At 46.9% G+C, this 12477-nt stretch overlaps 1 protein-coding gene across 1 annotated transcript; it reads right to left on the bottom strand.

Moving 5' to 3' along the window:
- Positions 1 to 4047: 4047 nt before the first annotated feature.
- On the bottom strand, positions 4048 to 5461 carry LOC147124858 (uncharacterized). The gene has a single exon (XM_085986490.1). It carries the CDS (start codon positions 5368 to 5370, stop codon positions 4048 to 4050), a length of 1323 nt encoding a protein of 440 aa, XP_085842616.1. The 5' UTR covers positions 5371 to 5461.
- Between the last annotated feature and the right edge of the window lie 7016 nt (positions 5462 to 12477).

Here is a 12477-nt window from a genome sequence, read left to right as displayed (position 1 = left end):
GCAACCTTTTCAATTGTTACCGTTATTCCTGGTGCATACCATTGTTGGGACAATGCATGTGCCATCCCTCCTTTGCCCATGTGAGCCTGTCCATGTGCCAGGCGAGACGGGCAAAAACAAGCTTCGTGGGCAAACCACTCGGCCATCAGGATGCATCCATATATCATGATCTTGATAGCAACCTGCCTTACTCCAAGTATGTTTTTCTTGGACTGTTGCCTGACTTTGGGCCTGTCGTAGTAGATCAGCATCAATGCTACTAGGAAGTTCTGGAGGAAAGTTACTAACGGTATTTTTGGCGGCTTGAAGCTGTGGGGCCTGCCTCAGTGCGACCTCTTTAGCCGCACTATCAGCAAACCTATTTCCACACGAGACTTCATCACCTGCCATGGTGTGGGCCTCACATTTTAGTACTGCAATTTTACTTGGAAACTGAATAGCCTCCAACAAATTTAACACCATTTGCGCATGCTTAATAGATTTTCCTCAGGATGTAATAAAACCTCTGTTTTTCCATAATTGTCCAAAATCATGCACTACCCCAAATGCATAACGGGAGTCAGTATAGATATTGACGCTTTGATCTTTAGCCAAAATACAGGCTCTGGTTAATGCATATAGTTCAGCTGCTTGTGCAGATGTGCCAGGTGGCAACGCATAAGCTTCCAATAATTCATGAGGAGTCACCACCGCATAACCTGCTAATAGTTGATCATCACTAGGTCGATGCGAAGAACCATCCGTGAAGAGGATCAAGTCAGGATTATCAATAGGATCACTTAGCAAATCTGGCCTGGGTGTAGTGGTGGCTTCAACAGTTAACAAGCAGTCGTGTTCTGGTTCACCTGGATATTCTGTTGGTATTGGCACGAAGGTCGCCGGGTTGACAGCTGGTGATTGCTGGTAGGTATAATTAGAGTGTGACAAGAGGATTATCTCATACCCAGTCCTTCTTGCCGCCGTAAAGTGCTGAGTAGCTGCTGAATTTAATAATAGCAGCACTGCGTGGGGAACAATTACCACACAAGGCTGATCAAGCACAATAGGGATGGATTTTTCCACTATTGTGGCGGTTGTAGCAACGGCTTGTAAGCAGGCTGGCATGCCTCTCACTATGGCTGGTAAGGCTACAGAGTAATATGCTACAGGCCTTTTTCCTCCCCCATGTTCTTGTGCCAGTACTCCTGTTGCAAAGCCTTCTCTTTCATTGACATATAACTGAAAAGGCTTATTATACTTAGGTAGTCCTAACGCGGGAGCACTGACCATAGCTTTTTTAAGATCACTGAATGCCTTATCTCGTTCTGGCGTCCATTCGACTATGGGGGGCTCTGTCTGCAGTGTAGCTGATCGTAAGACCGCATCCATTTCTCTGTAGTCATATATCCATTGTCTACAATAACCCACCATTCCCAGAAATGACAAAATGTCCTTCTTTGTTCGCGGGATCAGCGCTTTATCCACTGCTCTTATTCTTTCCAGTCCCAATCTTCGCTGTCCATACTCCAACTGAAAACCCAAATACTGGATGGATGTTTGGCAAAACTGCAACTTCTCGGAGGACACCCTGTGTCCCCTGCTAGCCAGATGCTGGAGCAATTTTATAGTATCTTCTTGGCAGTCTGGCCCCGTTCGGGAGGCAACCAAAAGGTCATCTGCGTACTGGATTAAGGTGGACTGATCCGATAACTGACATTCCTCCAAGTCATTTTTAACCGCTGCCGCATACACCGCAGGACTTTCAGTATACCCCTGGGGCAACCTGGTCCAGGTATATTGCTGATTTTTATAAGTAAAGGCAAACAGACATTGACTGTCCTTATGCAGTGGTATGGAGAAGAAAGCAGAACACAAATCGATAACCGAAAAGGTAGTTGCATCAGCTGGTATAGAGGAGAGGATGATGTTGGTATCTGGCACCAAGGGAGCAATGGGAATGACTATTTTATTGATTGCCCGGAGATCTTGCACAAAACGCCAGTCATTTGGTCTTCCTACTTTCGGGATGGGCAAAATAGGAGTATTGCAGGGGCTCTGTGTTTTGACTAAAACCCCTTGCTGCAGTAAAGAATGTATTACCGCTGCTATTCCTTCCTGGGCCTCTGGGGCCAGGCGGTACTGCTTTAGACAGGGCAAAACAGCATTCTTCTGTAGCTGGACCCTATGTTCAGGTGTCGAATGCACCTTTCCCACATGATTCTTGTGCTTTGCCCATAATTCAGAAGGTACTTTAGTCAATGCCCATGGCAACAATTGCGGATTTTCCTTAGGGGGCTGCTGTCTTTCAAAAATAGTATCCCATTCTTTTCTTAACCAGCGAATTTTTCCTTCTGTTTCATTAAAGAATTCTATCTCCACCTTTCCAGCTTGAATTGGCAACATGATGGAATAGACTGGCTTGTGGTGTTGTATTCTTTTTATCATCTCCCCCACTTCCTTCGCCTTAGCCGGGGCTCTGACTGCTATAGTCAGGTGGGGTTCGGATGTGTGATGCATCCTAAATCTTTCTTTTTGTTCGTGTGTAAGGTGAACCAACATTCCCAGGCCTTTATCTCCAAAGAATAAATAAGGTGAAATCTGCAGCAATTCTGGCTGGTTTAGGTATGAGCAAACCAATTCTTGATAATTGGGTGTTTCTTTATGCGTGTACCATGCCGTACAATGGGTCCGTTTCTTTTCTCTACTGGTTTCAATTAGATATTGTAAATACTGCCCCTGAGGATCTTCCAATTCCTGCAAGGCTTGGTATACATTTTTTACCAATTGGCCATAAGGATTGCTATTCAGCTGCCAGCAGTACAAAATGGGGGCTCCTTCTACTTGCTTTTCCTCTATCATTAAATTCATTAGCTGATTAGTTTGTATTTAAGGCAGTTCCATGAACATGCCGTCTCGAATGCAGTATATAACTGCTCCCAATTTACATAAAGCCTGTCTTCCCAACATAGGGAGAGGGGCGGTCTGAGAAATTATGAGGGTGTCTGTGACGGATTGCCCGTGCACTTGAATTTCGGTAGGTTTGGAGAGGGGCTCTAACTAGGGATACCGGCTACTCCCATGCTTACAACGTTATATTGACTGGCGGGTATACCCACGGACATTGTTGCACCGGTATCGACCAGAAGGTCCAAATGGCTATTTCACAGAAATCACAGAAATCACAGAAACCCCACAGTGCAGATAGAGGCCATTTCGGCCCATCGAGCCTGCACCGACACATATCCCACCCGATCCCCGTAACCCCTACACCAACACATATCCCACCCTATCCCCATAACCCCACGTATTTAATCCCCCTAACACTAAGGGTCAATTTATCTTAGCCAATCAACCTAACCCGCACATCTTTGGACTGTGGGAGGAAACCGGAGCACCCGGAGGAAACCCACGCAAACACGGGGAGAATGTGCAAACTCCACACAGACAGTCACCCAAGGCCGGATTTGAACCCGGGTCCCTGGTGCTGTGAGGCAACAGTGCTAACCACTATGCCACCGTGCTTCCTATTTTAACTGTAGCCATAGGCTGTTCTCTCATGGATTTGGACAATCTGATCACAGCCGCCTGTACCACCGCTTCTCCGTGGCACCCCTATGCGGATGGATTAGGGTTACTGAAAGAAAAGGAAGTTCCTTCTGCCCGTGGAGCTGGATACCCTCCTTGTTGGGCGTATCCCTGCTGTGGCCTTGGGGGGCATTGGCAATCTCTAGCCCAATGTCCTCTTTTCCCACAGTTCCTACATTCATCCTGTGATCTATCTCTCATTTGCCATTGTCCTCTTCCCCTTCCTCTGCCTCTACCATAACCTCCTCTTCCTGCAAATCCTCTTCTATTCTGTTGGAAATATTGTCCCGCTGTTTTTGGCTTTTGCTCCTTCGACTGAGTAAAGAGTCCTTCCCTATCCATATATACCAAAGCAGTAACTACGTCCGCCCAGGGCTGAGTCTGCCAATTTAGATTAATCATTTTAAAGGCTTGAGCTTGAAAGGGTAACATGCAGTTTAGCAGTGTTTGTACTGCCAAAGGTCCATTGTCTGCTAACGGAACTCACGCATGTTCCTCCCACTTGCTTTTAAATCGAGCTACAAAATCAGGAATTGTCTCCTCCTTTCTTTGCAGACATCGAGTAACTTCTCCTATGTCACTATGCTTCTTGGCTCCTCTCATTATAGCCTCTTTACCTCTATGTTCTAACCAGTGAGCAAAAGACTCATTTCCCTGGTCCAGTTGTACATCATCTTGTCGCCAATCTCCATTTTCTCCCGGGGGTACAGCAAATCCGTCCCTTAGGGTCGACCATGAGGACCCATACGCACATTTTAGCAGCATTAGCATGTCCCCAGGAAGAGGGCTGTAAATGGTACACATTTGTTCTAGCCAATTATGAAAGGCAGTGGGCTTCTTTAAGGGGTCTGGTGCCTCGGCTATCATAGCTCTAGCTTCCGCTGGGGACCATGGTTTTAACACTGCCACCTCTCCTATCATGACTCGAGGAAGTTGATGGGTAGTAGTGTCAGGTTCGAGCGCGCATCTGTCTCCAGGGGCTGTTTCTTTTGTTTGTGACCTAGTTGTAGGTCCATTACGTGAGTGTAGGTCCTGTACATTACTACCAGGCAGTGCAGCAGCTCCTGCTCCGAGTGCCTCTGCTGGAGGAGGAGGTTCAATTACGGGTTCATCTGCGGGTGGGGGTGGAGCTCCAGGCTGTGCCCCTGGTAGGGGTACAACTGGCTGTGGTGCCGCTAGACCTGCTGGATTGTATGGAGGCGGCGCCGGAAATCGTGCCGGTTGCTGTCTTAGAGCAGCCGCTATCATTAGTAAATTATTTAACTCTTCCCCCATCTCAACCGGATCTCCCGCTGGGGTTCGGGGATACATTCCCACAACAGGAGCCTTAGGCGGCACCTCTTCCTTTTTCTGACTAGCCTCTGCCTCTTCCTGTTTCCCCTTCTTCTTTGGGGGTTGGTGTCTTTTTGCTACTTCCATCCACCTAGCAAAGCACCATAACATATAGGGGGTGTCCCACTCAGGATCCCCTCCTTCATTTCTAGTAATTTCTTCCCATTCTTTTATTAAAGGTATTTTAAAACTTCCCCCATAAGGCCAATCTCCACCCGACCATCCATACAGATCACGACTAAAAGCTACCGCATACCGATCATCTCCTGTTTCTTTTATTACAGTATCAGCTGGCGATCCCGGTGGAACGATGGGATCTCCTACCTTTTTTCGATGTTGCACGAGCTTTTTTATTCTGTCATTCGTTCTTTTACATATCTTGATTTTACCATTTGCAGCCTCCTGTTTTACCTTGCCTCGGGCTCCTTTCTTGGCAGGATCGGACGAATCCGCTCGACTGCCGTTATTTCCCATCTTCTCCTTACTCCTGTAACTTAGTTTTAAACTTACTGGTTATACAACCGCGGGTTATTTTATATACACAAAATACAATGAGCGCTCACTGGTTTTTCCATCCGCGAGTCTCGAAGTCAACCCTTTATTCTCTTTGTAGCTACTTAATTCGGTGCCATAGTCTTTTCTCTCTTCTCAGCAGTCTTGCCTCAGGCTGACAGGCTTCTTGGCTCAGCATGAGTCACCAGCCGGATAACTATGCAACCGCGCGCCGTCCCCCTTTCAGCTGGGACGCGCTAGGTGCTCTCCCCCTTTCAGCTGGGAGGCACCGGGCACTTTCCTTTTATTTTTAGGAGAATCCCTTTTTAAATTTCCTTTGTCTAATTGGAGCCTAAGCGGGCCAAGTGATATACAAGTTCGACGCTATACCCAACTTAGACCTTCTTAGTTCTTTTGGATCCCGTTGTTAGGGATCCTGCACGACTACGCCAAATTCTGTCGAGGAAATTAACTATCAGACAGAGACTTCGAGGTTCGCTTTAGGAATTTATTACATGATATCACAGAGAGTCTGCAGCAGTCCCTACTGCTCACCAGCACTCTAAATTACTATTGTACAGCGCTCATAGTTATACAGCAAGGTAAACAACTTCATGTGATTAGCTTACTTTACATTTCAACATATGGTTTCATAGGTTCCATTGTTCTCAAGAAACAGATTAACATGTTCACATTTTATCACCAGATGTCCTAAGCCAAAAGGTCAGCTTGACTTTATTATGGCAGTCAGCAGTTCTTTTAGTTTTAACTAGTTTAGTGTCCTTTGTTCAATTAGTAAAGTGGTCAAGTATCCCAGCATGCCTTAATGTTTAATACGTTTTCTCCCACACTTATATATATAAAAGAGCTCTTCTGTCTGTCTTTCTGTCTGTCTGTCTGTCTGTCTGTCCGTTCTCTATACGTTCGAAAGTTATAGAGCGTACCTACACGCGCATCACATCAAAAGAAAGCTTACGATTACGGACCGGTCATAGGCATATTTACTTTTCCGTCAGACAAAAATCGTGCCCACGGTATCCAAAAAACGTTCAAAATTCCGCTCATTAAATGGGAAAAGTTCCGCTCATTTGCTCATTAGCATTGAGTAACGTGAAGGTTGACCAATCATACGGTCGAGCGACCTGACAGTTGACCGACGGTTGACCAATCGCTGCGTCACGGGGGCGGGTTCATTGCGCGTGCGGGCGGGCCATCCTACAGTTGAGTGTTGAGTGACTTGATGATTGACCAATGCTACAGTTCAGTGACCTGACGGTTGACCAATCGGTGCGTGTGTGGGCGGGCCTTATCATTCTGAACCGAGGTGAGTGGCCGCCATCTTGATTCTTCACGATTTTTTTCCCACACTTTCTGTGTGTTAGGGAACTAAGGAAAATAACAATTTATTTGAGTTTTAAATTGTATTTAGCAACAGTAGGAAATGAAGTGATCCCCTGCCCTTCGCCCGGAGTCTCGCCTACTTCGACGGCCATTTCGAGCGGCTGTGCCAGCGCCGGGCGCGGCCTAGCAGCCCGGGAAAACTGGGCCTTGAGTTGCAGACCGTGCCGGGAGCCGCCGCGCACTAAACTTCCCCGCGGCGTCAACAGCCCCGCCCCAGAGCCCGACCCAAAGCCACCAGGTCACCGACCGCGGCGGACCATGCTGGGAGCTGCCGCGCACAAAACTTCCCCGCGGCGTCAACAGCCCCGCCCCAGAGCCCGACCCAAAGCCACCAGGTCACCGGCCGCCACGCACAAAACATTCCCACGGCATCAACAGCCCCGCCCCAGAGCCCGACCCAAAGCCATTAGGTGAGCGGCCGCGGCGGCCCAGTCTCTCTCTCTCTCTCACACTCCCAATCGCTCTCTCTCTCTCTCACACTCCCAATCTCTCTCTCTCACACTCCCAATCTCTCTCTCTCACACTCCCAATCTCTCTCTCTCACACTCCCAATCTCAATTCAATTCAATGCAATTCAAATGCTTTATTGGCATGAAAGTTTACAGAGAACCATATTGCCAAAGCTTACATAGCAAAAAGGTACAGTTTTCCAACATTCTGTAGGTGTCAATCGATTTGACATTTGTTGGGTACATACAATATTACTTTTAAACAATATTAATTTTAAACAGTCTTTCTACTTCATTTGGTACGTTCAATATTAATTTTAAACAGTCTTACTTTTAAACAGTCCTCAGGTTGTGACATGTTGTTACATATTTGGCCCCAAGGTATGGTCTGTCTCCTTCTCCTAGGACTAGTCTCAATTTTGACAGATCATCCAATTCCTTGAAATCTGGGGTTGTTTGGCTTAGCTTGATGTGTTGAATTTTTCGCATTTTAGGAGGAAATGCATTTCTGTTTCAACCTCGCCAGCCAGACATTGATCGCATATTCTATTCTCTCTAGGCTGCCAGGATTTCTTGTATCTGCCTTTTTCAATTTCCAGTTGGTAGTCGCTTAGTCTGTACCTGGTGAGGGTCTGTCTCTGTTTTGTGTCTCTGATGGTCGTGAGGTAGTCTGCCAGTTTATATTCTCTTTTTAGGGCCCGGTAACATTCTAATCTGCTTTGGCTTTCGGTTATTTTGTTCCAATGTTCCAGGTAGGTTTCTTTGCATTTTTTAATGATTTGGTTCACTCGGATTGGTGTTTGGACGGCTGTGTTGGTCTGGGGCTGGTCAGGGTCCGGCTGAGTACTTAGTTTCAGTAGCAGCTGACTCAGGGGACTCTTTTCTGGGTTTAGCTCTTGGGTCTGAAAGGCTTTGAAATGAAGGGTGTCTGGGGAGCTGGATCTCTCTCTCTCACACTCCCAATCTCTCTCTCTCTCTCACACTCCCAATCTCTCTCTCTCTCTCACACTCCCAATCTCTCTCTCTCACACGCCCAATCTCTCTCTCTCACACTCCCAATCTCTCTCTCTCTCACACTCCCAATCTCTCTCTCTCTCTCTCTCTCACTCCCAGTCTCTCTCTCTCACACTCCCAATCTCTCTCTCTCACTCCCAATCTCTCTCTCTCTCACAATCCCAATCTCTCTCTCTCACTCCCAGTCTCTCTCTCTCTCACACTCCCAATCTCTCTCTCTGACACTCCCAATCTCTCTCTCTCTCACTCCCAATCTCTCTCTCTCTCTCTCACTCCCAATCTCTCTCTCTCTCTCACACTCCCAATCTCTCTCTCTCTCACACTCCCAATCTCTCTCTCTCTCACACTCCCAATCTCTCTCTCTCTCTCGCTCCCAGTCTCTCTCTCTCACACACTCCCAGTCTCCCCCCAGTCGCTCTCTCTTCCCCCCAGTCGCTCTCTCTTCCCCCCAGTCGCTCTCTCTCTTCCCCCCCAGTCGCTCTCTCTCTTCCCCCCCAGTCGCTCTCTCTCTTCCCCCCAGTCGCTCTCTCTCTTCCCCCCAGTCGCTCTCTCTCTTCCCCCCCAGTCGCTCTCTCTCTTCCCCCCCCACTCGCTCTCTCTCTTCCCCCCACTCGCTCTCTCTCTTCCCCCCACTCGCTCTCTCTCTTCCCCCCACTCGCTCTCTCTCTTCCCCCCACTTGCTGTCTCTCTTCCCCCCACTCGCTCTCTCTCTTCCCCCCACTCGCTCTCTCTCTTCCCCCACTCTCTCTCTCTCTTCTCCCCACTCGCTCTCTCTCTTCCCCCACTCGCTCTCTCTCTTCCCCCCTACTCGCTCTCTCTCTTCCCCCCCACTCGCTCTCTCTCTTCCCCCCCACTCGCTCTCTCTCTTCCCCCCCACTCACTCTCTCTCTTCCCCCCACTCACTCTCTCTCTTCCCCCCAACTCGCTCTCTCTTCCAACAACAACATGCCCTCAAAAAAGCCTCGGCACCGCCAGGCACCCCCAGCTAGTATATATATAAAACAGTTTATATGCAATTCATACCAAGTGTAATATTAACTAATGTGATACTAATTTTATCATATTACTGTTGGGGTCGATAGAAATCTACAGGCTCTAAGATTTTTGTTTCAGCAAAGGCAAAACGTGTCTTACTTTAATCACTCTCCACGAGGTCTGAAGGCTCAGCCCCGTGCAGGGGCTATAACATCATCATGCAACCGACGTCATGACATCATCACACGACCGACGCTCTTAAAGGGACCCTACACCAATAACCCAACCCAGAACGTACATATCATTACATTGCTATACATAGTGAATTGTGTTCAGGTACATATAACAGCATTGGCTATACATTGTGTTATTGTCCCTATGTGGTCTCCGCCACATTACACACTTTGCCACGAGTGATACTAGTTCTTAAGGTTTTACTTGGCTGTCACTTTTCTGGATTCCTTTTTAACTTTCTCAAATGACGTGGACCAGCTCCCTCGATGGCCTTGTGGATAAAGGTGCCTCACAGAGTAGCACAATGTCATGCAGACCAGGTAGTCCTGGGTCTGATTCCCATTCATTACCGAGTTTGGCTGATCTCGGCTGGTGCAGTACGATTCGCCTCTGTGTCCCTGGGCATTCCTTTCATTGCCAGCTATTTTCTCCCTCTCTCCTTTTGGGCCACTCCTATCACAGTCCCACTGCTAAATAGATGGGAACAGGCCACTTTGCCCTCAGTGCTGCACTCCAGTGCTGTCACTTGTGGCAGTGGCTGCCTCAGAGCAAACCAATCTTGGAGCGGGAACCTCAAACAGGCGTTAGGCCCCATATTTGCAGATTCAAAGGTCCTAAAGCCTGCTTCAGGTGTGGGTAAAGGTCGCCACTTGTTTGTCCCTACCCAATATGGCAGACTGCGCACAGCTAGACGTGTGCATGCCCTTCCTGCCTGCTGTTTTTGGGGCCTTAGGCCTCCATGCAGTGTGAAAAACCGGTGCTGCACGATGCAATTTCTAGGACAGCAGGTTAGTCAACATCTGTAAAGAGAAAAGGCAGATGCAGTAATAACTTGTCTTTTTTCTCTATAGATGCTAACTGACCTATATATATTCTGCTTTAATTTTTGAAGAGAATCGAGGTTGGTTTGACCTTTTTTATATGATGAAATAAACAGAATCGGGTTACTATTTGAAGAGTAAAAATTGAACAAAAGACTACCGATGCCTATTAATTTTTGGTCTTGAATAACTGATTTGCTGCATTGGGGGGGAAGGTGAATTGCAAGGGATCCTCACATTCTTGTCAGGATTTAAATGCCAGATGCGCCAAAGTAGCGAGCAAATTATCCTGCGAGAAGTCTGAAGTTGGGGGAAAATAAAGATGCATGCACATAGTGTTCCAATATTTGTTTAAGGATGTTGTTGTCTGTTCATTATTGGTCAGTAGACCTCCCTTGGATGTTGTCTTCTAACATTGCAACTGTAAGGGGTAATTTTAACGAGCTTATGATGTGCTAAATCGGTTTTGATTTTCGCACTACTCGTGAGCGGTTTTGAAGCGCTCCCCCATCACGGTTCTAGACACTGGGCTTATTGCCAGACAACCTTTGTGTGTTGGCCCAACTCGTGACTCGGAAAACAAATGGTCAGATGAGACAGATTGAGTTTTAAATCAAAACGATCTTTATTTTTGAAAGAGAATGTACACAGAGAAAAATTGCAAGAATAAATGCAGACGAAAAATAATGTTTCTCACAGAGGAGTAAATTATACACTGAGAAAAATAACTTTAAAACATATAAACAGTTCTAAAATAGCGATAAGCTAAAAGCGGGGATGAGGGAAGCGCACGGACACATCGAGGGATAAATCACACTCCTGACTTACAAATACCCTTAACATTACAAACCCTCCCGTTACTGAATATACCTCAATTATGTCAGTTAGGTAGAGTTGGGCCTTTATGCTCACCAGAATTTCAAAACCCTTCTGGACCTTGGTACTTCTTGTTACGTCTGGAATTTCCGATCTTCCTTATGGAACCGGCTCCTGGACTCGCTCTCCTGTACAAACTTTGGAAGTCCTCCAAAATCCTCGAGCCGTTTTCTGTTCCGCACGGTCCTCGAACTCCTGATAGTAACTGGACTTGGACTTCACAGTATGAACCGTCTCCGGAGGAGTCTTCCTTACTCTGGTCGAATCTTAGACTGACTTGCTGACGATTTACCTGAATGGTTATACTCTTTTCTGGCCCTAATCTTGGCGCCAAATCAACCGTTTTCCTTTGTTAAGGTTGCTTTAACAAAAGCATGCACATTAATTTTAACTGCTCGCAAATCGAACTAATGGGAATCCGATTAGTGTCCCTTCGTTTGTGTGTGCTCAGCAGTTTCTGAGATCGGTTACCGCTTTGCCATAATGGGAATCCGTTTAGTGTCCCTCCGTTTGTGTGTGCTCAGCGGTTTCTGAAACCGGTTACCGCTTTGCCATAATGGGAATCCGTTTAGTGTCCCTCCGTTTGTGTGTGCTCAGCAGTTTCTGAGATCGGTTACCGCTTTGCCATAATGGGAATCCGTTTAGTGTCCCTCCGTTTGTGTGTGCTCAGCAGTTTCTGAGATCGGTTACCGCTCTGCCAGCGATTAGCGCACCTCCAGGTGCTAATAGTTTTGTTTACTGCTGTGACCACATTACAATATCAAAAACAGTAAGGTTCTGGATTCTTCTAATCGATGATGACTCAGACTGCTGTTAGGTACAGTGTGTGTGTCCTTTTGAACTGGGCCATGAGAACTGCCAACTCCATTCTGTGTTCTCACAATGTGGCCACTTCAGGGGCCCTACCCGTATACTGTATTTCATGGATTTTTGCGAATCCTACAGTCCCCCCTGTGATACAATGAGCATCTTCAATCGTCTTTGTATCATAAAATGTCTTTGGGTGAGCACAAATCCGTTCCCTCCCCAACTGACCTTCCCCGTAATTTACCTTGCTAAGGAGTGTACCTCGCCCGCACTTTCCTCATTCCGAACAACGAAGTTTGAGAAAACATTTCCTATTGGAGACAAACCTTTAAACAATATACAGACTCACCTAGAGTCATAACAGAATAATCATAATACAATATAATGCAAAATCAAACAAGGTACAGAACAATCCAAAATATTAAAACAACAGTAATTACACGGGCGACTCCCCGTTTATACTGACATAGTGGCCCCGCCATTTCGGCTGACTAGGGAATTCCCTGCTGTGT

This window comes from Somniosus microcephalus, chromosome 1, assembly GCF_052327205.1.
Source record: "Somniosus microcephalus isolate GS21.2 chromosome 1, FLI_Smic_1.0, whole genome shotgun sequence".
In the NCBI taxonomy this organism is placed as follows: domain Eukaryota; kingdom Metazoa; phylum Chordata; class Chondrichthyes; order Squaliformes; family Somniosidae; genus Somniosus; species Somniosus microcephalus.
Note: the sequence above shows the minus strand (reverse complement) of the source record. Positions and strands in the feature narration are given on the sequence as shown.